This window comes from Cygnus olor, chromosome 2 (assembly GCF_009769625.2).
Source record: "Cygnus olor isolate bCygOlo1 chromosome 2, bCygOlo1.pri.v2, whole genome shotgun sequence".
Taxonomy (NCBI): domain Eukaryota; kingdom Metazoa; phylum Chordata; class Aves; order Anseriformes; family Anatidae; genus Cygnus; species Cygnus olor.
Window position 1 is genome coordinate 157153311 of NC_049170.1, and position 25883 is coordinate 157179193.

Below are 25883 nucleotides of genomic sequence, written 5' to 3' on the forward strand. Positions count from 1 at the left end.
CGTTGCTAGCAAAATGTCTGTATTAAAATACAAAGAAAACATTCCTGTTGGGAACAGTAATTAATAATCTCTCTTTTGTATTGGTACTAACCACACTGCAAGTTCTATTTTGCAAACAGACCACAATGTTTCTGAGGAATAAATTCCGCCACGGTCATTCTGAACCTCACCCTAAAAAAAGATGTCAGGCAATGGTACAATGCACCCTAGCAATGTTCCAGCATCATTACGCCGGCTTCCTGCAGCAAGTCCCCTTGGAAGTAGGTTAGATCTGGACACTGCTTGGTGACGGCAAGCTCACAGGGCTTCCTATTGTGTTGGAGAATGCGATGATTGCGTTGGAACCCTTGGAGTTCTTGTTTGTGGCCAGAATGTCCACGTTGGCTTGCTCTGGCTCGGTTTTCCTGAAGATGTTTTTCATGGTTGACTGGAAGTTGTTGGTGACAAAGCAGTAGACAATAGGGTCCATGCAGCTGTTGAGGCTGCTCAGAGTCACCGTCACGTGGTAGACGAGGAGGCTGACTTTATGGGACATGTTGGAGTTGATGGAGATGGCTACCTGTCGCACATGGAAAGGAGTGAAACAGATCATGAAGATAATGAGGACAGTGATAAGGAGTTGCACAGCCCTCATTCTCCTCTCCCGGCTCTGGTGCATGAGGCTGGGCTTGGAGAGAGCACACATAATCCTGGCAGTGAAGAAGATGATTATGATGAGGGGGAAGAAGTACTCACAGACCATCAGGACCAGAATCTTGGAGAGGCAGCACTGGGCAAACTGTATTGCCGTGGTGAGGATGGAGAAAGTCACTACGGTAGCAAAGATCCAGATGAAGACACAGATCCCCTTGGCACAGGTGGGGTTCCTCCATTTACGTGAGGCCTCCACCTGTACGATCGCCAGGTAGCGGTCAACACAGATGCAGGTCAAGAAGAGTATGCTACAGTACATGTTGACAAAGTAGCCAAAGATATGAACCAAAGAACAATGCAGGCAGTCCCCTGCACTGTAGAACATGATGAGCCGGACGGGCAAGGAGAAGCCCACCAAGAGATCAGTAACAATCAAGTTGATGGTGTAAATAACAGAGGTGGTTTTTGTCTTGGTACGGAAGCAGAATACATACAGTGCCAAGCTGTTCAGCACGACACCCACCAGGAAAATGATGGCATTGACCACCATCAGGGCAATCGATAGGCTGTAAAATTCTCTGTACAGGTCTTTGTCAGGGTGGATGAACATGGAGAACAAGTAGATGCTGGAGTTGGGTTGCTGGGTGGCATTGATATGGCCAAGAGCTGGCAGTTGGGTGGAGGAGGTCGGCATGGTCATTGCCTTCTCAGCAAGCTGGAACAAAAGAAACAGAGGGTTATTGATGGATATATCACAGCTCAAGGCTCAGAATCTTGTCCTGAGAACGTTTTAACCAATGTATTTGCACATCCTCAGTAATTATATGTATTGCTGTACTCTCTAGGCAGCTTATCAGTCAGTACACTAAGTGGCAGGTTGGTACCTGCTAGGAAAATACCTGCTTTTATATCTGCTGTCTTCCGGTGGTTCCAGTGTTTTGGGGAAGACGTGCGATCCCCACTTCAAGGGTGTTTTGGGGAATCCCAAAACAGTGCAATCCCCACTTCAAGTTGCTCTTCCCCTGCTCTGTTCAAAACCGGATTTAAGACCTGAGCAAGGAGAGAGAAGTGAACTGTGCCAAGGGGGGCAGAGAGGAGAAGGGAAATTGAGGGGTTTGGGTCATACTTGGGCCGGCCACATGGCCAATGGCCCGGAGAAGTGGATGGGGTTGCTGAGGGTAAGCAGGGTGCACTGATGCACAGTCCATTTGCTGCTGTGGGAGGGAGGTTCAGACCAGTATGAGAGTCCTACCAAGTCTTACTTCCTGAATAAGGCACTCATCTTTTGAGTTCTTTCTTCATGGGAGCAGTTTCTTCCTAAATGGGGCCTCTCTCTGCCCTCCCATGGGAGCAGGATAGTGCTGGCAAGCAGAAAACATTTGCCCAAGCTATCAGCACAACCAAAGCCCCACCCTCTGACTCCTAAAATATCCCATTCCTTCTCTTAACCAGGTGATCCCATTAGAGAGTTACATGCAGCAGCATCTTCAGGAATGGTGAGACTTTCCTAAAAGCAAAGGGTGGCTGAAGTTTCCAGGAAAACGAAAGCAGGTTGTGTGGCATTTTCTAGAGATCTGCACTCACAGCAACAGCAGCCGGGAAATTTCAACCAAGGGTGTCAGCCACCACTCCTGCCAGGGTCTGACAGTTTAATTTGCAAATCATTCCTGACTTACACACTATTTTAAACTGATTTGTATATTAAAAAGATAAAAAAAAGCCCAATATATACAGAGACTTGGCTGGTTTCAATAAAAATAAATGGTTGAAAAATGTCTGGAATATCTCAAAGCAGCTGAGCAGGACTGTGAGGTTAAAAAAATCAGCTTGAATCAGCAGAGAATGATGCTGAAAGACTTGAGTTATGAGGGTTTGAAATCCCTGTTACCGAAGAGCCAAGTGCGGAAGGGCGAGGAGACAAGGAGCCGCAAACACATCTCCCAGGGCTCGCAGGAACTGCGGTGTGCCTGGGCTGTGTGTCTCAATGGGGAGGGCTTGAGATGCTAAGGGGGTCCTGATATCAAGCTCCTCCAAGCCTGCCACATCCTTTGGCAGCTGATTTCCTATCTGCACTAATCCTTTTTGCTGCTTCTGGGGATCAGGAGGATGACCTGAGGGTGTCCTGTTGCCTGCGAGAGGTTTCAGGCTGTTGGTGGCCAGCCACCAAGAGCTTGTTTTCTGGGCTAATGAATCACAAAGTCCTGCTATCTGGAATTCCTTGGGCTGGACATCGCTCTCTTGAGTGCTGAGCAGAGGAGATGGATCATCTCCCTTGACCTCCTGGGAATGTTCCTCCTAAGGCAACACTAAGGGTGTTGTCACAAGGGTTTATTGCTGGCTCATGTGCATCTAGGTGTCCACCAGGACCCCAAGTCTTCTGCACAGCTGCTTTCCAGCTGGTCAGCCCCAGGCCGTCCTTGGTTCCTCCCATCTGGTAACCCTCTGCTGTCTTTCAGCTTTCCCCTGAACAGAGTGGAACCAAGCTGGACACCTCACCAGTGCTGAATTGTTGGAGGTAATATGTCCCCTCGATCTGCTGAGCATGATCCTCCTGATGTAGCACTGTCTTCACTTTGCCTTGTCTGCAGTAAGAACGCACTTCTCGCTGGCTTTTTTTCCAGCTTAAAATCCACTATAATCATAGAATCACAGAATGGTTTGGGTTGGAAGGGACCTTAAAGACCACCTAGTTCTACCCCCCTGCCATAAGCAGAAACACCTCCCACCAGCCCAGGTTGCCCAAAGCCCCATCCAGCCTGGCCTTGAGCACCTCCAGGGATGGGGCATCCACAGCTTCTCTGGGCAGCCTGTGCCAGTGCCTCACCACCCTCTGAGTGAAGAATTTCTTCCTAATGTCTAATCTAAACCTACCCATTCCCCCTTGTCCTATCACTACACTCCCTGACAAAGAGTCCCTCTGCAGGTTTCCTGTAGGCCCCCTGTAGGTACTGGCAGGCTGCTGTAAGGTCTCCCTGGAGCTTTCACCAAGCTGAACAACCCCAACTCTTTCATTCTCTCCATAGGAGAGGTGCTCCAGCCCTCTGATCATCCTCTTGTCTCTCATCTGGACTTGCTCCAACAGGTCTATGTCCTCCTTATGCTGGGGGCCTCAGAGCTGAATGCAGGCTCCAGGTGGAGCCTCACAAGAGCAGAACAGAAGGGGACAATCCCCTCCCTCACCCTGCTGGCCATGCTGCTTTTGATGCAGCCCAGGATATGGTTGGTTTTCTGGTCTGCAAGCACACATTGCCGGCTCAAGCTGATTTTTTCATCAGTCAAGACCCCCAAGACCTTCTCCTCAGGGCTGCTCTCAATCCATTCTCCACCCAGCCTGGATTTGTGTAATGCCCAGGTCTTTTCCAGCAGAGAAGTTCTGATCCTGTGCTGATGAATAGAGTCAGGATATGAGCAGGCAAACTTCTGGGGAGGACTGAATGGCCAAGGGGAGTCTGCTTTCCTGCTCCTTCTCACCTGGGAGAGGGTTGGGAAAGAAGCGTGTTTGGTAAATGGTCAGCCCTTCAATGAAGAGTCCTCATGGGATGTCATAGACAATTGTGTTTTTTCTTTATCATTCACTGAGGTGATCTTAAAGCAGACTATTTGTTGAGAAAAAACAGAGATTAGGACTAAGAATTTAGGTCTGCCATCAAGCTCCCTCTGGAGATGTTTGCAGAATTGACTTTGCCATCATGAGGTCAGCCAGCCTGGGGTCTGGTGGCTGCCCTAGTTTCTTCTTGCCTCTCATCTAGTCGGTGGAGGTGGTGAAAAAGAAAAGCTGGGTTTTAGTATCCTTGAACTTGGGAGGATGTTTATAAGCAAATGGCAATTTGTCATGTTTAGGTAGCTGCTCAAATCCATGCCTCTGGGTTGCCCGTTGGAATGGCTGATGCTCAATCATAAAAACCCTCCTGAAATCAAACCCAGTCCCAAATTATTCTGCAGGACTGAGATCCTGAAGCCTGGTGTCAGAAGTCCCAAAGAACTGCTGGGAAAAGAGGAACAGCCCTGACTTCTGTCCACTTTTGCACTTAGGACATCTCCATCAGCAACCAGATGTTGGAACGTGTTTTGGGAATGGCTGGGTTACCTCCCCCTGCACTGAACTCCAGCAGCAGCCAACGTCGCACACGTGTTCACGTTATTTTGTCTGGGTCTGACTGAGCCTGTAGGCTCCTGGGGAAAAGTCTTGTCTCTTTTGATTTTGTGCCAAGGATGCTGATGGCAAATAAAAGGAAAAACTGGACCCAAGACTGGCTGAAGGCAGTGGAATCGCGAAGTGTGGCACCTGAGAAAGACGCATGGGAGGGATGTAGAAAGTTGGCCCATTTTCTCATGATTTTCTAATATTCTCACCATCTGATCTGCTCTGTTTGTTTGTGTGGCTCTTTAATTACAAACACAAACTGAAACCAGCAGATGCCTGGATCTGCTCCCAGGCTTCCCTTTGCAGATGCTGTCACGGGGAGAGCTGCTGAAGCCACTGCAACCTTGCAAAAGAGGAAATAAAGACTCCATTGCCTCTCGAGCGCAGCATGAGCTTGTATATCTGTGTTCATACAGGTAGGTGAGCAAGGGGAGAAGACAAAATCACCCATCCCACCCCTTAGGAGGCACTCGTGGGTATTGACTTGCGTGTGCATTTGTCTTCCTATTGTAATTGTAAGGCATTGGCTGTTTGCTCTGATTTTACTTCTTGCTGGTAGCTTGCATATTCTGCAAGCTTTTTCCTCAGTCTCAGATCCCTTTTCAGGAGCACCTGATATTCATCTTTCATTTTTCTTTTCCTGCTTCAGTGAAATAAGTAACTTGAATTGCCTTCAGATGTGCCCCATCCTCACAATGCTATTGAGGTATGTAGGGCACTTTAGCCTAATAGGAAAGTATCCCCTAAGAGTACTGCCCGTACACAGAAATGAAAATCATCAGCACATACAGTGTGCTGGCTTAAATAGTCCCCTCTTCCACTGAGCTCCATGTGCAGTGAAATAAACTCCAGATATTGTAATCACCCAAAAGAATAACAGGCAGCACTTTGCCAAATTGTAACGGAGGAGCCGTGTTAGAGCTGATGTCTCTTCTTACTCTATTGCTGCCCCGCCTGGGCTCACAATACAAGCAGTTACATGAAAGAAACCCTAACAAATGTAAGTAATTCTGAAGATTTCCTCACTGACAAGCGATGGAAAAGCTGATCTTGGGCTGCAGGGGGAAAAGTCTTCCTCTAATCAAATTGTTGCTGATGGATGTTCGGGTGAATGGCCTTTTACCTTTTTTTGTGGGATTGCTCACAAACAGCAAGGATGGAGAGCTTGACTGGCAAAGCAACAGCATTCTTCTGAGTGCTTTTAATGAGATGGAGCTGGACCAAACCCTTGGTTAACAGCTACTAAGCATTTTTCCATTCTGGGTCTCCAAGCCCTTGACAAAGGTACATTGCCCCATTTTGCAGCAGGCTGAACAGAAAGGCAGTGTGACCTCGTGTCTGAGGAAAAATGAACATTTCCAAAGGTTTCCAATTCTGCCCCCTTCCCTGCATTTCTGAACCCAAAACTACCCCAACCAGGTCTCCCTGTCTCGGCCATCAGAAATACTTATGCAGGTGTTAAAGTGGGGTCAGTTCAACTATGCATAACCAAGGAGTAGTCAGTGAAGGTCATGGATAAGCACATGAGAAGCTTTGCAGCCTCCAAAAACGTCTTTTTGCTATGGTACCTATTTGTGGCTTGCAGCTCTAGCATGAACTCATGAAGAGCTCCAAGAACTGTAGTCATCTTTTCTAGCAGAGTTGATAACCCTTGTGCCACCCTGTTTCCTAAAATGCCCAGAGAGATTGGAGCTGGACTTCTCCATGCCTAAATCAGCTTGCAGCTCTGCAGATTTCCATGCAATCCCTGTTCCATGGAGCTGGCAGTCTGCAAAGTCCATGATGGGTGAATATCCTCCCATCGGAGTGCTGTCTGGATGCGCCAGTTAGCTTGTGCTGTTATATTATACCTCTCAGGCTGGATTTTGTCTGGCTGGCCGTGAGTAGCATTTCCTTAAAAGTACAGCAGGCATCTGGGTAGGAACGGGATAAGGGGAGGGATGGAGACTGGAGGTTGACCTGGCTTCCCTCGTTCTGATAAAGGTCCCTGCTCAGCACTGGGAGACAGGGACCTGCTCTGAAATACTTTTTCTTCATTGCATGACGCAACCAATTCCATCGTTCTTGGGCCAAATAGGAAACAGATGGTCTCTGTGCTGAAAGCAGGACCTGCTGCCTCTTGTCTTGCTCGCTTGCTGCTTGGCGTCCCTCTTGTTCACTTTGCACGGGCAGCTCAGTGCTACATATGCCCCGGGAGGATATCCTTGGCCATCCTTTATTTCTTTCCACCCGACTTTTAGCTCTGCATCAGCCCTAAGCCTCACTCCCTGCTCGCTGAAATCAACAGGAGTTGCTTCCTTGACCCGGAGGACTTTTGGATCTAGCTCAGCAATTCAAATAACGGGATACAAAAGAAAAGGCAGGTCATGCAGTGGAGGTTTGTCCTAACCACTCTCCAAAAGGGTTATTTATTGGTGTGTGCAGATAGCATCTCTGCATACAGAGAGAGAACCAGAGAGCCACGCACTGGGATGGGAAAGATGAAAAGGACATTAGTAAGTGAGAGCAAGCGTTGTTTAGTATAAACAGCTTCAGCTTTCCTCATCTCCCTGTCCTGAATCTGACCATCTGACCAGGCAAACCGGCTCCTCCGTCATCCCCCTGTCCCCCTCACCCTGTCCTGCCTGCTAACCTTGGCATGGCAGCAGCATGTGTTTAGCTTTGCAGCCTCTCCGTGTTTAAAGTTCCCTAGGTGATTTATCATCCTATTTATATACGAAGGGTTAAACTCACTCTCCTTCGGTTTAAATTGTCTGATTCTCCTTCTGGCAAGCTCTCACTCAACTCGGGCTCAAACTGGCCAAATATGGTGTTTTTGTGCATGTTGAGGACCTTGCCCTATACATGGTAGGGCTCATTCTGTCAGCCTGGGGAGGGTGGGTTTGCTGACAGTGGGAACGGAGGGAGAAAGGGAGAGAAAGAGAACGAATCCAGCTGCCAACAGGGAAAAGCTGGTTCCCATCTAGCCCCCAGGCTGTGAGCTGATGTCTGGAGGAGAAAGATCCCACCCCAAAGCAGAAATGGGGCTATTCCCAGGGTGGGGAGGATCCCGTATTTGAGGGCATCACATCTCTGCTCTCACTTGGTTCCTGGGCATTGATGAACCCCCTGGTCTGAGGGTGGCTGGACGGAGTGTATGAAACACCTGGCTGTGGGGGAATTGCAGTTGAAAACTGTCAAACCCAGTCCAGGGTAGGATTATTCCTCCTCCTCTGAGGCTGTGGAACTAAAAGGCGCTTTGGAGACACAAAACACACGGCTCTGTGAGGGTCGGATGAAATGACACCTGCTTTCTCATGGTTTCGTGCCTTGCAGTGGCTCAAAGGGTTGGACGAAAGCTTTCCTCTGTTTGAGATGCTTATTAATAGCTTTTTCCCATGTGGACACCCGGCCGCCTTAATGAGCATTCACGTTCCAGTTATTCCCTTGGCTCCGGCACTTGTTTAACTTTCTCCTCTCATTGCTGCCTAATATCCTGAAAATTGAGGTGATCTTTCCCTGCTGCCAAATTTTGGTTGAAATTAGCCAACAGATTGAAAAATGCTGGGAAGACGGAGGAAGCCAGAGCCAACAAACACACAACTAGGCACTGAGCATGGCCAGATTACCTTTGTTTCCTATATTATGAACCTGCAAGGAGTTTACTAGCACTCTCCACCACACATCCTTTCATTTAGGTCTTCTTCCTTGCAAATTCACATTTGCTTTGGCATCAAAACATTGCAAACAGGACTGAATGTCTTCTTTTAGAGTGCTTTGCTTGCCTCTTATTTTTTTTTTTTTTTTTTGCCTGGAATTAAATATTTTCAGATTTACAACAAATCATATATTCCTTATGGCAGAACCAGCCTGGCTGTGGATAGATGGTAGCTGGTTGCCTGGTGCCAGCACCACTCAGCCACATCTTGACTGCCCTTGACTTTTGCAGCTCTCTAGTTGCTCTTGAGAATCAGATTTCCATCTGGCTGGAGAAAAAGTTTGAATCTCCTGACCCAGGCATGGCCAGATGCTGTCCTTTAGGCCCCGTAATGCAATGCTAGTTGGCAATCCTGTGATGCTGTTGAGCCATTTGCCTCCTGTCTGATGAGCCCAGCAAGACCAGATGTGTTCCTCCACCTCCAATGCCCTGCTATGGATGGGCAGTGGGTGTTGCCATGAGTTGTGATTTGATTGGAAAGGTTGGACCTGGTGCTTAGGGATATGGTTTAGACATTGGTGGTAGGGTGATGGTTAGACCAGATGATCTTGGAGGTCTTCTCCAACCTTAATGATTCTATGATATTCTGTGATATTTCTACCCCACCCTGTTGTGTTCAATGCTGTTTGTGCACACGGGTGTACCCCACGCTTCCTAAAAAAACCATGGGCAAAATCAGGTCCTCTGTGAGCTGCCTGGTTCTGCTGGGGACAAGCAGTAGCCTGTGGGTACCTGCTCAGTGATTTAGTCCAACAGGTCATCCAAGCTGATGAAAGATCCCTGCTGGTTAGAGGAGGGGGAACACAACCACATTCCTCTTCTTCCCAGAGCAAAGTGACTAGGAGGGAGGCTTCTTGGCTCGATTTGTCTGCTCTCTGCATTTGGCTGCTTAACACCAGGTGATGAATGGCCCGTCTGGGACACCCCAGAGACAATCTGTTTTAAACCTGACAGATATGCATGGTTCTCCCCTAACCCTGATCTGAGCATGCATGGAAAATATGGAATGAGGCTCCCAAAGATACACAGAGCAGGAAATTCACATGCTGGCGGAGTTCTGCACAGCTTATACCTCCTCTGTGCCCATTTGCAGCACTAATGCCTCAGACTTTGAAAGAAGGAGCGCAAACGTACAGGTACAAGTGAACAAAGTGGGATTGTTCATACAAGCTGCAGGTCCCCTACCTCTCCAGACCCACACACGTGCACCCAGCAGTGGTGTGCAACCAGAGGTCCTTCAGCACGTCTCTTACAAAGCTTGCTTGTACAAGTCACCTTAGAAGTGCTAATCATAGACTCATAAAATCATTAAGGTTGGAAAAGACCTCCAAGATCATCTGGCCAACCATCCCCTTACCACCAACGTCACCCACTAAACCATGTCCCTAAGCACCACGTCCAACCTTTCCTTGAACACCCCCAGGGATGGTGACGCCACCACCTCCCTGGGCAACCCGTCCCAATGCCTGACTGCTCTTTCTGAGAATAATTTTATCCTAATTTCCAACCTGAACCTCCCCTCGTGCAATTTGAGGACATTCCTTCTTGTCCAGACGTCTTAGGACAACATTTGGATGTCTACAACAACTTAAGGATACCGTAGCATATTTCACATCCCTCTTTTCTGCTTTACCAGATCTTGGCCTTGGAGTGACAGAATTGCTGTGTTTTGGTGAATGCCTCATAAATCATGCTCTTAGCACTGCAAAGATCAATATCTTGTAGCTCGCCAAGGCTACTACCAAGTGCCATCTGTCATGAGGGAGCATGGTCTGACATCTCTGCAGCAGGTACTGAGCATTTTTAGCTCTGTAAGAGAAATCAGAGCATGACTTCTTGCTCGGATCCCTCTCTGTCCTTAGTGGACTAGTATAGTAGCAGGGGAAAGTACATCGTTTTTTGGGAAAAAAAAAAACACAAAAAACTTCCAAGAAGTTTTAAAATTCTTTTTAAAGCTAAATCTGGAAAGAAGCTAATGGGCTTGGAGTTTTGTAGGTCTAGCCAGTAGAGATGGATCTGTGCCTGTCTTCTTGGGAGGCTGCAACAGTACAAGAGAAATGCATTTGATTTTTAGGGGGATTAGAGTAATCCATCTAGCATTTCAAGGGTAGCTGGGACACAGCGCTAGAAATGTCAGTTTGGAATAAAAGCTGTCCTGGCTGTGTCCAAGGAGAGCCCTGCAGTGAGAATTACCATATAGGCACATCCAGGAACTTCACAGGCATGTACAAAACCATGATGGGAGTTTAAACTGAGCGACGTCAGGCCTGTGATCTACCCCTTGTTTTTGAAAAGGAAGTTTTTAATTGCAAATTTAGCTATCTATGAATACTTTTCCCTCTTTCTGCCTCCCGTTGCCTGCTGGCTCTGTCCCGTGGCAAGAAGCCTGAGCAGGATGCTGGGGAAGAGTAGCAGCAGAATTTTGCCATGGGGCAGTACCTGCGGCTTTGTATGGTCCGGGACAGAAAAAGCCAAGCTGAACACCCACGGAGTAATGGAGGTGACACAAATACAGGTGGGGATAAGGGACTGATGGAAAATTCGGTGTGCTCGCACCTCCCCATGAGCAGCAGACCAGCCCAGCACAGATGCACCTCTGCAGCCCAATGCTCACTTCAAGCCGTGCTGCTCCCTTGGCTGAGGGGGGAAACTGAGGCACGGAGCCATGATTAACCCAGAGAGCAGACATTTTTTTGAGGAATCCCAGGATGGATTACCAGATCTTAACCCTTTGGGGACTGGCTGCTGTGGTTTCCCTCCCTAGGCATGTACGTCACTGCGCTGCGCAGACAGCTCCCCACCCAGTGCCTTAAGGGGTTTGCAAATTCTGGATTAAACTGGAAAAACATTGAGGTGTTGAAGGGTGTGTTGCTATGAAAGCAGAGAGCATTTCTGAAGAAGTCTGTTAAGGATCTTGGAGAGAATCTGCTTCTCCTTAGGCTGACCCAGCAAGATGATTCAGAGAAAGAAAACAGCATCTTTCCTAGAGCTGAACTTGCACCCTTCTGCACAGCCAGAGATAAAACATTCCCAGTCCCCCGATCCAGGCAATGCGCTGACTCCTCTCCTGGCTTCAAAAATCTTCACAAATTTATTTTCCCCAAATTTCATTATGCAGACACAAACAAAACAGCCCCCCACTTTCACAAGGGCTAGCATAGTACTCTTCACTGGGGGGAAACCAGCACCTTTGCATGCCTTTCATCACCCCCCATCTCCTCGGAAAACACACAAATATCATGGCACAGCCTCAAAACCCCACAATGGGAAGCTCACGATGCAGAAAACCCCTTGCAGCCCAGAGCAGCCCTATGGTGCAGCCCAAGAACCTTCTGGTGACCTTCCACACCTGCAGCAAGGGCAGAGCCATGAGCTCTACGAGTAGCTTGTCCACGTATTCGACAAGGTGCCCTTTCCACCTCGCCCTGCTGGGGCTCCGTGCCATGATAACCACAATTTCCAGGCTTGGGGTCACATCTTCAGCAACTCCCTCCTGGCCCCCTCGCTGCCACCTCCCTGATCACTCACTCCCCCGTTTGGGACCGACATCCCAAAACATCTGCTGGTCTATTCCTCCACGATGGACTGACTTACCTCTGGCCCGATCTCCCTTCTACGTTAGAGGAGCTGCTGGTAAGAAAATTTCCTCGTGGACCTGACTGCTATCACCCCAGGAAAGAGACATCTGTTCCTACAAGCAGAACAACTGGAGTGACTACAGAACATGAAGAAATGCCTAATCTCTCTTGTGCGCTCTCTGTCTCCCCCCCCTCTTCTAAATATAGCCTTGCAACTAATGGGAAAAAATACACACTACCAAAAAAAAAAAAATATTTCCACTTGTCTTTTAGTGTTCAGAATTTCTCCCTGAACATCTGGCTCCTTGCCCTAAATCTCTCTGAAATTTATGAAGTGTTGGAAACGCTAAAGAGGGCTCCAGCCTTCCTCGCTGTGCTAATGCCTGAACATCTCTAGTGAACTAATAGTGACGTTGCTGCCCACTCTGTCCCCTCCCCAGGTCTTTTTTCCTATGTCTCTGTGGGAACAAAATCTCCTTGCTGAGCATTCAGTCAGCTCAAGGCCACTGCAAATTCACCGAGCCACCACTGTGTGACACGGGAGGGAAATACCTCTCTTTTTGACTTCTCTACATGAGCTGGGATTAGACTGAAACATCCCTGGCACTCGCAGGAAGGTGCTAGACTGAAGACACAATGCCTGGGCTGTGCTTTGAGCCAGCCCAGCTGTCCAGACCTTAAGAAAGGACCTGGCAGAGGGAGATGAAGGGTGACTTTGCATGCCTTGGTGACTTCTGGCTGCAGTCATTTGAGAGAGGGGTTGATCAGATCTGCCTGTGGACTAGGTTGAACTGGCTGAGTGGAGGCTATTTGAGGGTGCAAATAGACAGCCTAAGGTTCCCCAGCACATTTTTCCATCCTCACACAGCCCTCTCCTTCTGGTGCTAGAGTCACTGTAGGCATCAGATCCCGGAGCTGAGTTTTCCTTCACCCTTGGCTGCAGGAGAAGAGGTGAGATTGGGCACAACGTAATGAAGTGTCACCTTGCTGAGATGGGCTCAAGGCATATGACTGGACCAGCTTTTGAGATGTCTCTGTTGACCAATACTGTAAGGACCCAAATCTCCCAAATCCCTGACCCCTCCTCATGATGGGATGTTTTCTGGTCTAAACTAGGTACCAAAAAAAAGCCATCTTCTGAGGGTTAGGCGTCAAAGATGCACGGATGTTATTTCCACGAGGCTTTACAGGAGGTTTAGGGGTCCCTTTTGGGAAAAAAAGGCAGAAAAAAACAACGAAGCAAAACATTTCATGAAATGTAGTTATTTAGAAGGACAGGGAGAATGGATAGGAATTTAGTGCCAGCCCTGGGCTGCTGTCTTCCCGCACCATTTAGATAAAGACCACACTGGTGCCAACACAACAAACAGGCAGGATATGGCCCGGCACAACACAACAAGATCAACTGAGAGGCATTGAATTCCAGGTCAAGAGGGCAAATCCATAAATAGAGGAGAGGTAAACTCCACACATGCGTGTCTCGCTGGAGCACAAACAGTAGCTATGGATATTAGAGAAGGTTGACCTCATTTTCTGGAATTAGTTTTTCACCCTTGGATCTTTCCCAGGAAGTCTGAGATGATCTCTTTTGTCTGATTATTTCATTGATTTTCTATTTTGAGTTTCCTCAGAATGAGGGGCAGATTCTTCCCCCAGTTTCAGGAACATCCCCCTTGACTTTACGTGCTCCCTGATGCAGGCATCCCAGCCTTTCACGACTGACCTCGAGCTCAGGCACGTGCCTGGGATCTCATCTGCTTTTCACTTCCTTATGACTTGGAAAGCAAGTGTGATTGGAAGGCCTCCGTGAATCATCTCTGGCTAATAAAATTGCCTTCACTTCCTTCATTCTTGGGAGCTGAGCAAGATGAACAAAGAAAGAGAAGAAACCAACCAGTGTTGGGTGGGGAGGGTGAACTTGGACCCTATTGTTCTTATTGCCTATGGTAGCAAATGCTTAATTTCCTACTAGTGTGTCAACAAACCTGATATATTTAGGGAACAGCTCTAGAGTTACAAATACGAGACTGAAAAAAGCAAGGAGACTTTTCTCCAGGATGAGGTATTGATAGCTATGCTCTGTTCACCCGCTCTGGGACTTCCTGGCCCTTCCTAAGTGAGGACCAATTTAGTTGTGTTCTCCTGTGTGATGCACGAGAGCTTTCTTCCCATCCCTTGTGCACAGGATAACGAGTGCCCCGCACTCCCCCACTATCCCAGCCTCTCCCTCCTTGCTGAATTTAGAGCTAGACTTGGAGTGGCAACAGCTGCAAAGTTTCAAGTTGTGCCTGAGATAGTGCAGAGCATGCCTTATCGGGAAGCAGATGCTGCTGTTAAGGTGGAGGAGGTCCGTCCGGGTTCTGGGCCACGCTTTGGCCCAGACACGGTTCCCACACTCAGCTTCGGGAGGAGTTGTAACCGTAGCTGATGAATGAAGAGCTTCCATCATCTCTCAATTTTCAGACGTTCATCATGCTCCCGAAGGGAGGGGGGAAAGCAGAAAAAAAGGGAAGCTTTAGTAAGTGGAAAATTTTCAAGCTTGTTGGCTCAATATCATAGAATCATAGAAACATTAAGGTTGTAAAAGACCTCCAAGAAAATGCAACAATATTAAATATTGCAGTGGATGCCTCGAGGGTGTAAGTGGAAGAAGGTATTGGATCAGCTGAAATTAGCACTTGGGATAACAATAGTCAGGGTATGGGAGAGTGCTGCTGGCCCATAATAACTGCTAGCAATCCCATAGCAGTGGAGATGAACATGTCTGAACATGCCTGTTTTTGTTGGGATGTTGAATTTAGCCTCTGTTAGAATGAACAGATCCTCAGAAATTCATTCTTTTCTTCAGTGCTGAAGGAGAGCTTCTACCCAAGTAGGCCCTGGACCCAGACCTGATGCAATAGAGCCCAAAAAGTTGAGGAGCCTTTATTTAGGGTCATGACTTCATGGAGATACTGAAGGATAGGATCCTCACTGCATGGAGGACACAAGAAGAGTGGGATCTTCACTAAGTGGTCTGGGAAAGCTCTTTTGATTAACTGCTTCAGAGAACATGACCTCGCCTGCCCATAGCCCACCTCTCTTGAGCAATTTCCCATTTTTCCACCAACACAGGTGTTCATGAAATGTTTGTCCACTGTCTCACTCCTGCACCAGGTGGCAGGAGAACCTGAAAGGGAAATGGGAAAAGGGAATGTCATAAACACAAGCCTATCCTCAGAAGGCTGCTTTCAGGGGAGGTTGCCCAGCTGATGGAGGTGCAGGGTTGATGAAGAAATGACATGGATGTGGTCTGCTCCCTGCCACGTGAGTAAATCCTTTACCACAGCAGGAAAAGTTAACAGCATGGAAGACAGCTTACATCCATTTTACCCTCCCCAACTCCTCTCGTAAACCACACAACATTTGGTTTAGGGTAAAATCTGCGGACACTGAGACTAGGAACATCCTTCTTTGCAGAGGGGCTTGGTCAACTCCATCGCACTTCATTGCCATTAACGAGTCGGACATGCGTTCCCTTCCCCTGGAAGGAAAGCCTTGGACAGCAGTGTGGGAACGTTGTCAAAGGACGAGGAACAAAAGGCTGGCTTCTGTCCCAGCCCTGCTGCAGAGCCTCATGGAGCTGAGCGGGGTCCGACAGGTGCTGAGCTCCTGCCTGGTGGATGAAAGCACCTGCCCTAACTTCTACTGCCCTCCCACACCCCAGCAGTGAGAATAGTGGAGAGAAGCAGCTATTTGGTGGGGACAACTTGTAGCCAGACTGATTTGGTGGGGCTGAGGAGAGCCAGGAAGAAACCCTGACTTCATCCCGTATCCAGCTCTGGCCCTGCTTGTGCACAAGGGTGGGAAACCTTGTGGGCAGGCATGGGAAGGAGCTCAAGATTTGTCCCTGCTGAGCTCCATTTATTCATTTTGAGTCAAAACTGATCCCATCAGGGATGGGTGCAGCAACCCAGTGGCAGACATGGCTGCTTGGGTAGAACCAGCAGATCGCGCAGGGGCTTGGGGCTTGGGGTTGCTCCTTGCTCGAGCCTGTGACCTTCCCTCCTTCCTGCTCCATCACCAGTGCAGGAGGAGAAATCACACCGACCTTGTAGGTCCCAAGCACCAGCTTAGGAAAGGCAGTAGGGTGGGTTGTGAAGGCGGATCTTTTGTCTCCCAGAACTTGTCGCTCTCCTGCAAAGTTGGGGCACAAACACTAAAAGAGCAGGGAAACCTGAGCTTTTTCTGCCCAGAGGGGGAGGACGTCCAACCGCTTCCCCTCATCACGTTCAGCATCCCACTGCCTGACTCTCAGCATGAGCAACAGAGGCTGCGGTGAGCTATAAAAGATGATCCAGCTGCCCCTATAATTACCTCTCAGCAGGGCCCAGAGGCAGCTGTACCTACCTGACCTAAGAGGCTCAGCAGACAGCAGTCGTTTTTTCCTGCCAAGGCACTGCTCTGAAATCACAGGCACTTCCCAGCACCTGCTGGGCTGTCACTCAGCATCCTCAGGGCACAGCAAAGGCCAGAAGGACCCTTAGCCTCCAAACAGGCTCCCCATCGGCATGTTTACACAGGGAGGGAGATCAGACAGTGACCGTATGGGGGCTTCTGCTGACGGGATGCAGCCGTGCTTTGTCCATTTGATGAGGAACAGGGAAAGAAAAGTGGTTCCCAAATGATGTCCATGGCTCCCAGTGGGTGAGTCAGGCATGGGGGAGAAAGTATGCAAGAGCCCGTTTCCTGCCTGCCTGCTGCATTTTTAGGAACTGACTTTTCTGAGCATTTCCTCCCCCTGCGTTTCTCTCCCCTGGCCGTGGCATTTTTGCTGAGCTGAAAAATGTGAAGGCGTCTGCAGGGCACAAGGAGCGAGCCGCTTCTCCGGGTGACCCCAAGGTCTGTCCCAAATGACTGGTGTGGAGTACATCGGTCCTGCCTGTGTCCATTTATTGCATGACAAGGGGTGTAGAGCTGGATGTGCCCTGTCCTGCTATAGACATACCCTGTGAGGGGTCAGGATCCCCTTTTCCAGCCCAGTCTGCCCAGACCACCCCCACTGTCACACCAGTGAGGTTTGTGGCATGGATCCTCAGTCAAGGCACCAGCAAAAAGAGCTGGAGAGACACTTCAGCAACCCAACAAAGCACGTCACATCTCAACCACCCCTTGCTATCCATCACCATTTGGGGTCCCTTGCAAGGTCTCCCTCTAACCTTTATGTCCCCCCAACCCAGCTCTGGCCAGCAGCCACTTCTTCTTGCATTTTATTTTTTCTTCCTTGCTATTTTTTTCAAAGTTTCAGGACCTAATTGCCAAGAACACAACGTCCAGTGTCACAACCTCACCGCGGAGCTCTCCCCATTCCCAGCAAAGCAATCCCTGCTGGATTTGTTTGTCGCTGGGCGCACAGGGACACGGGAGCTTGGAGGGGAAAGCTACGCAGGCAGCCAGGGCTTTGGCATCACTTGGGCACACGTGCTCCAGAAGGTCAGGGATGGGCCCGGCGGAGTAGCTCTTGCCCAGCTCTGGCTCCAGGCCTATAGAGAAGGAATCAGGAAGACACTGGGCTTGGCTGCATGGGGCTGTAGCTTCAGGGTGGTCAACAGAGTCCCCAAGCAGCTCTCGGTGCTCTGCTCTTGTGTTTGGGGTAGGGGGAAACACGGCATGGTAGGGCTGAGCCAGAAAACCTCAAACCAAGCTCTGGAAGTGGTATTCCAGAGGGGTTTTGGAGTCTCCTCCTTGGAAACCTTCAAAAGCCACCAGGACGTGGTCCTGGGCACCCTGCTGGAGCAGGGGCTGGACCAGATGGTCCCAGAGGTCCCTTCCCAACTCCAGCATTCGGTGAACCCAAGCCGAGCCCGTAGAGGCGGAGTGCAGAGGATGGAGAGGACATTCACAAACACACGGCAAGCAAGCAGCAGGGACCTTAGGGGACCCATCTGGTACCTCCACCTGCTCCGATTTAGCAGATGCTGCCAGTACCATCTGCTCAATGCTGGGCTCCTTTGCTGTGCAAGCAGCCGAGCCCATGCCCCTGTGCCATGCAGAGTCACAGCAACCAGGAGGCAGGACGCCTGCGAGTCAGAAAATCTGCTCTTTGGCTCCTTGCTCCCCAAAAGGCTTTTACAGAAAATCACATCCCCTCCCTGCTCTTTTTTCTCTGCAAGCTGAAGCCATGCTAATCCTCTTCTCCCATCCCCTTTGTTCGCCTGCTTTGTGGAGATTGCGAAGAGCTGCCTTTTGTTAGAGGCACGCGGAGCTCAGTGATGCTGTGGTCCGAAACAGGGCAGCATAAATCTGGTGGATTATGGTAGGAAATTCCACGGGGATGAAAAACCCTATAGGAACATGAAGAAAAGAAAGGGCCCCATTTGGAAAACAAAACAAAACAAAACAAAACAAAACACCCAACCCCGCTGCTGCTCGGTTACAAGTGATTCCTAAAATTGCTGCCTCTGGAAGAAACCGGTACATTTGCTGATTTTTTTTGCCTGTTATTTTGGAGTTTTTATTTTTTTTTCCCTTTGTGTTTTCAGCTGTTTGGAATTACAGCTCCTGTCCCTGCAGGCGGGCCCTGCTCCCACAGCAAGCTCTGTGCAAGGGGCCTTGTCGGGGAGAAAGCTGCTGTCTGTGAAGGTGCCTCAGTTTCCCTATTATCGAAATGGCCCCTCTAAGAATGAGGTGCAGAAATACCCTTTTCCTGCTAATTTTTCAGGAAGTGAAGGACGAAATTAGTATGTGATATGAGTTCCTTGCAAGAAACTACAATGCCAGCATAGTCAGTTTTTCTCTTGAAAACCCATGGATAGACAGCAGAATCCAGCAGGTGCTCTTGGTCCTGTTGGTGGGTTTTGCGATAGGATTGCTATAGGATTTCATCCCTCACAGGCGGCATGGGGGACCTGCAGTGGACCCAGGTCAGGTGGAAATTTTGGGGAATGTTTTCTCTGCTTTGGATGAGGTTATGGACAGGAACAGGTCATCACTACCAGTTATCAAGGAGGTCTTCAACTCATTGAGGCAATGGGTGGTAGGGTGTATGGAAGATCTCCAGTTCGTGTTTTTGGCCTCAGAGTTAATTTTTTATCAGGAGCAAAAGCTCAACCTGTCACTGCTGAATCGTTCCTCTCCATAACATCATCTTGTTACTCATAGCATCTGTCTTTGTTATTTTAGGTGGTGCTGCAAAGTGCCATTTGGCACCCATGCCCTGTGGCTCTGCATCGCCTGGAAGGATTTTATCCTAGAAAAGCACTACTAGATGTAATAAATAGTGTTAAATGGGCTAATGAATGGGTATGTGCATTGGAAAAGGCTCTGCAGGTGAATCCCATGGCTCTACCACAACCTAAACGTCTCCTCCTTACGGGCACATTCTGCTGGCTTCTTTAAAGCAAAAATCCAGCCTGCTGTGGTTGCTAAATTGGGCTGTGCTTCTTTGGGTGTCTTTCCATTTTCCAAGAAAAATAAACCGCAGGCCCTGTATTTTTAGATATGCCATCCGATCATGGCCAGTCGTTTATCAGTCCCAATAACATGAGTCGAGATGCTGAGCTCCACGGCTGAGCTCCCTTGGGCAAGAAGTGGTGGCTCAAGCCCTCCTGAGTGTAACAATAAATCAACATGTGTAAAATAATCAGGCACTTTCCTAGGTAAGCTGCTCACGAGGAATCACACCGTCGGGATTTATTGCTGCTGGTGTCTTAGCAGCTCCGGTTCTTTGGGCGAACTTAATACCGCGGTGAGTGGGAGGCGAGCAGCCCTGGTTATGAGACATCCCTAATCTAGGCAGGGTCTGGAAGCAGCATGACTCCCCTTCCTCTCCCCACCAGTGACTCTGGCTCCTGATGTCTGCTCCTTGCTATTTCAGTCCTGGGCATCCTCTGAGGTGCCTGCCGCTTGGTGGCTTCACGGGACGTGACAGCTGAGTCCATGTGGCTGAGACCGGGTAGGATATGCAAAGCCTGTGCACCTCTCCCAGCATTTCTGGATCCATTTGGGGGTGGTGGGAGAAGGGGTAGCTCGGGGGCAGCGTGTTTCCCTGTGCTTTTCCTTGTGCAATCCTGCTCCATGCAACCCTGCCCTGTGCGAGCTTGCCCCACGATCGATACCTGCTCAATTCACCCTGCACAGCACTGCACGAATGTGATCAGTGTCTTAGAAAGCTCTGCCCCTTGCTGACTTGCTTCAGCTCCCAAGTCTGTCTCTAAAACAAATGCAGTCTGCAGACAATTTGGTGTGTTTGATCAAAGCTGCAGGAAGTCCTGAGCCTGGCGTGTGAAAAACGGGCTGCCGTGCTCCTGCAAGTTTGTTTGCTGCGCTGCTTCGTCACTCTCACGACAATCAATTTATCTACATAACTGGTGGCTGAAGACAGCGTGACGTGCCTTGGCAGCCTGGATTTTTCCTGGAGATGTATTGCTTGGCTTATTCGAGCAGGGGAAAAGGAGACAGCCTGCCTTCTGGGGGACTGCGACTCTGCAAGTGCAAGCAGGTGAACCCCGGCTGCAACCACCCAGTTTCCCCTCTGCGTCCTGCCAGATGAGGCCCTTGGTGTCCTGGACGAAGCAGAGAACTTCAGCAAACCTCCCCAGCCTCATCAACGAGGCCAAAGCCTACTTGTGACAGCTCCTCTATGGGGCAGCTCCCCAGGGAGACCCAAATCCATCTCTCCGGGTGTCCTACAGAGAGAATTGGCAACCCGAGTGCGCTCAGTGATGGGTGCCATCAGCTTGGCTGCTGCACCAGGAGCCATATCCCACGTTTGGTGGCTTTAGGGCATGTCCCAGAGCCCCAGCTTTCTGGCAGGGATTTGCAGAGCAGGTGGCTGGAGCCGTGAAGAGGAGGGGACATTTGCCAGTAAATCCTTTTGTAGTGAACTGGAAGAGGTCACCCTTTCTGTTGTGTGACAATGGTCGCTTTGAGGCTGTGATAGATGACTTGCACATCTTTTATGGATTATGTATAAGAAGCAATAAAGAATTCAGTCCCCTGGGTCTACACACTAATGGCATATTGATCCCCGTAAATATCATGTTGAGATCGAACAGCAGTGCCCCTGGTTAGTGTCATCCCAACAGGTGATGTCAATTTGGTGTCACAGCCCAGCTCAGCCCAGACCCATCTGCCCCAAAGCTTCACACCTTTCTCTTCACCCCTCACCTCAGCACAACTTCTTCGACCTCTGGGCTTTGTCAAGCATGGCTGGACTCTTCTGTGTCTTCCTAGGACCTACTGGAAGGGGAGAGTTTCTCTGCTAAGCACCGAATAGGATTTTCTCTCTGTGGGTAGCCTTAATTGGTTGTTTTGAGTGAAATGCCACAAATTAAAATGCAAGAATGAAAACTGGAGGGGAGGTCAAAGAGAGAGCAAATAGAGGTGTCAGGATCCTTACAATATTTGTGGAAGGGCTTGCTAAGAAGCAGCAGATGTTCCTCAGATGGGGCTGTAGACCTGACCTTAGATGTTACAGGAGGTTCGTTAAGATGCACATTTAGGTGATACATGGTTTTACCTCCCCTTAAACCCAACACCCGGGCATGTAAAGAAACCTGCCCTGGTGTAAAGAAAAGTCCAAGTAATGTGTGCTTTGTGCGTTTGTCTGAGTGTGTTTGTCTGAGTATTACTCCCATGGGGGAGTTCTGGCTCCCGCTTTAAAAAAGGCTTGGGAATTCGGATGTCTGCATTTTTAGATGCTGGGGCTTGCATCTCCTTAAAGGGTGAGGTTTCCCCAAATGTGCTGAGCACCTGCCTGCTGAAAATCTCCATCTACATGTCTCCATCCTGTTAAAATGCAGACAGCCAACCTCCCTTCTGACTAGCTGGGGTGCAGGATTTGGTCTTCCCCCCCCCCGAAGGGGGACACAGGGGGACATGGGGGACAGCCCCATGTCCCTGCAGGAACAGCAGCACCCCAGGGTGTACCCCTGTGCTCGGAGGGCTGCGGTGCACACATGGGGGAGCAGCACCACGGTGGCGTTGTATGTGCAAAGGGTGGGATTTATTGCTCTGTTCAGCAGCCTCCCCCATTCCAATGCCTGCGGGAGAACGTGCCGTGAGGGATGTTTCATGTACAATTCCTTCCTTGGCCTTTGCCTCCTTCTTCAAAACAGGGGAAGGAAGACTTGTAGGGCACTTTCGGCGCCTTTGCGCTCCGTAGGGAGGGAAGAGATGGCTCCCTCCCTGTGTTTTGTCTCAGCACACGAGGGGAAGGCAAAGGAGTCTCAAATGGAGTTAGGAAAAATGTGCTGAAATTATTAATTAATTAATAAATACAGTAAGTGGCCATGTGTCCTTGTAAGAAGAGAGGGGGGAAGAAGGAGATTTGCTGTCCCTTTTGTGGGTTGGCAGAGATTTCTGCAGGCAAAGGAGACAGAAAACTGTCTTTTCTTACTAAAGAGTTTCCCACTGAAGGCAGTGCCTTTGGATGCTGTGACATGGAGGTGGTGGGCATTTCTGCCTCTTTTTTTACACGGCATTCTAGTTTTCTTCCAGCTCTGCTCAGGGCTTGCAGCAGGAGCTGAGATGCAGCCTTTTGCATCTAATATTGGATGACAGAAGCATTTGCCCCAGCGGTTTTCAATTGGGACTGTCAGGCACATGTAATAGGGATTAAACTTTTATGCCCACTGCCTTTTACTTTTGAATGGGGTAGTTTCAGCTTTGCTGGAGGAGCAGCCATTTCAGGAAAAGGGACAGCTTTTTGCTGAAGGAGAGAAATTGGCCCTGGCATGCGAGAAATTGTAGGAAAGAAGGCGCCTCGTGTTACCAAAACACAGCTGAAATGGGTCCAAAGAGCTGCATTTCCAATTCATCACACTCCGCCACTGACTATGGTTTGTGTACACGACAGGAGGTGCTCTCTATATGATGTACTGCAGCCAGACACGTCTTGGCCAGCTGCGCGCGGGACCATTCATCCCTCTCACCCACCAGCTGCTTCCCCCATTCAAGAACATCCAAAGCAAGGGTGCTTTCCATACCATTTTCCTGGGGAAAGTTTCCTGCTTCCTAATGGTATATTGCAAAGTTTATTTTGAGCCCTCTCTCACTTTTTCATCTGAGTGTAAAAGCTTTGTGTCTAGCTCTGCATCCCTACACAGGGACATCTGCAAGATATGTACGTGTATACATAGCTGGACTTGACAGAGGTAGTCAGAATGGGGAGATACACCAGAAATATTAATTTTTTTTTCACACAGAATGTCTCAGATAGCACAGCCTGCAGCCTGCTTTATACACGTCAAATGTGCATCCTCATGCACATGTACCTGGCTAGAAGGTGGACCAGCACAAATTTGGCTTTCACCTGCACCAGTTCACCCACATCGCCCTCAATGAGACTCCCTCTTCCATTGCACCAGCATGAAACTCTCCAGCCCTCCCCTTCCCCTGCAGTACCCAATGTAGGAGGTGCTCCTCAGGAGATGCTCATCAGGGGATGCTCGTTAGGAGATGCTCCTCACCAGCCCCGTTCCCATCCGCGTGGAGCCAACAGCACCCAAACCCATGTGCTTTTTGCTCCTGCCCCAGCTTGCAAGGACTCCCATCCCAATCTGCTTGCCTCCAAACTCTCAGCCCAGCCAGGGCTGCCTTCCCGAGCTGCAGCTGGTAAATCTCCCTCCCTCTCCCCCTCGCTGCACGTCCCCGCCGGTACTTACAGAGCTTGGATGAGAAAGCTCAGCTGCTGAGCCTGCTCCCGGATTCCTCGACCGAGCGACAGCGTGCTTGCTCTCCAGCGCTCAGCCCGGCACAGCGATACAGGAACCAGACCTCTTTGGTTTACTTTTACATTGACGTCAGTGTCTTTCCTAGCCTCCGCGGCTCCTTTTGGTCAAAGGATGTCTTCAGGGTGGAGGGGAGGGCTGGGGAGGGAGAGGAGCGAAGATGAGCTGGAGGTGAGTTTTCGTGATGTAGGCAGTTTTAGGGGCTTGTGGTAGATGAAAGGGTGCTTCTCCAGGCCAAGCTGGCCCCATGTGTTGGTCACCACCTGGACATGGGGATGTTTGGAGGCATGGCCCTTGGATCTGTGCAGAGAGCTGCTTTCTTCCTTACCTGCACCAGCAAAACCCTGCCTTCTCCCTCCAGCCGTTCAGCCCCATGTGCTGGTTCAAGGGAGAGGGATGGAGGCAGTGCAGAGGGACCAAGGGGTGTCTGGCCCCCTGCCCAATGCCACATGGACACAGCCACCCAGTTTTGCTGCCTCCATGCTTGGGCCAAGGCTCTGTCTGTCTCCAAGGGAAGAGGAGGTGCAGATTTGGGTTGCTTTGCCCATCACCAAGGGTGGCCTTAAAGATGTGGGCTTCATGCGCCATGAAGTTGTAGATGTGTGCACCTGAATGTACCTGTGTACACATGCAGGTCAGCCTTTTACGCATTTACACGTCACAGCTTCTTGTGTTCAGGTTCAACACCTGAATAACTCACCTCTCTGCAGACCCTCAGAAGGCTGGAGAATACTCATCTCCTGGGGAGATCTCACTCTCTCCAATTAGGGCTCAGAATTCATCTTGAGATTTCTGCCACGTGGCGTGCACATACTTCCTCCTGCTCCGTGCAGTGGACGTGTGCATGGACACGTGCATGGGACATGCACAAGACCAAGGTCTGTGAGAGATTTGGAGGATTTGGAGGTCACCAGCGGAAACTGGAACCTGTGAGTGCGATCGTTAATGCTGAATTATTCACAGCAGATTAATCACACCTCTGTTTAGGGCTCCTTTCTGCCCGGGAGCTGAGCCAGATTTATTTGCGTGGCCAAGCTGCTTCCAGGAATTCTAACGTAAGGCTTTCATACCGTTAATGCTGGTAGTTTTCTCTTAGATTCATGAGTGCTCATTCACTTGGGTGGTGTGATGCAAGCACTCGAGCACTCAGATGTTAGAGCCACACCTGAAGGTGAATTTGGAGCTTGCCCTTTATTGTTGCACAACCGCAATTAAACCTGTGCTCTTTTTGGGTTCGGGATCTTTTTGCATCATACCTTTCTATGATGCACTTGTCCAGCTCTTACACAACTGGTCTGTCATCTGCTATTTGATCGTCTGGGTGATACCACGATGCACAAACCCTAAATGGTAAGCTTTTGGGGGCAGGTGTTGAGATTAGTCTGTATGAACTAGAACAGCCCCAAGCACCTTGTGATAAAAACTTAATTGGGCTAGCCAACCCTTGGAAACTGCAGTGACAAAACTTTGCAGGGAGAAGGGAATTTGGGAAAGGAAATCTCGTCTGGTACCACCAAATGATTAGGTTGTACTGAAAACCAGCCAGTGAGAAAATATTTTCTGTCCCTGTGTACCACCACTCCTGAGAATAAGAGACACAGAGAGGGGAAGCTCTTGGGTTGCTCAGCACACCCATGGCTGAGCCAAATAATAAGTCCAGTTTGTTGCCCATTGGATCACACGCTTTATGTCATAAATATTAAAGTCTTAAAGATTCCCGGTGTTCTTGTCTGAACCAATATATCGTTCTTTGCTGGAGAAAGACAGTCTTATAAAAACCAGAAAAAGAGGCCCTCATAAATCACCATGTCTATACTTAGAAATGTGTTAAACCTTTTAAGCTCCATTTGAGAACACATAAAGTGTTTTTTGTTTTTTCTTTTTTTCCGAGTTAAAAAATCCATCCAAAGGTCAGTCAGAAACAGGAATATAGCTGTCTTTGAAATCTCAAGCTGCTGTAATAGCATTTTTGGCAGTGAATGATAAACTTGAACAGTTGAGGTTTACACGGCAGATCAAGTGAACATGTATTAGTCTATACATTAAATGACCCAGCAGTGGCCCTTTTTCATTCTGTCTCCTGACCTATCAGCTTATTTATAGGTTTTTACTACAAATGG

The 25883-nt window shown here is 49.2% G+C and overlaps 1 protein-coding gene across 2 annotated transcripts; it reads right to left on the reverse strand.

Annotated features, from left to right (window-relative positions):
- GPR20 (G protein-coupled receptor 20) lies at positions 1-23789 on the reverse strand. 2 transcript variants are annotated; one of them, XM_040547380.1, is made up of 2 exons: positions 23698-23789; positions 1-1348 (listed from the first exon to the last, which is right to left on the reverse strand). In XM_040547380.1, exon 2 carries the CDS (start codon positions 1331-1333, stop codon positions 266-268), a length of 1068 nt encoding a protein of 355 aa, XP_040403314.1. In that variant the 5' UTR covers positions 1334-1348; positions 23698-23789; the 3' UTR covers positions 1-265. The 2 variants fall into 2 exon arrangements, with proteins under 2 accessions (XP_040403314.1, XP_040403313.1); XM_040547379.1 differs by lacking the exon at positions 23698-23789 and adding an exon at positions 12069-12449.
- Positions 23790-25883: the final 2094 nt, after the last annotated feature.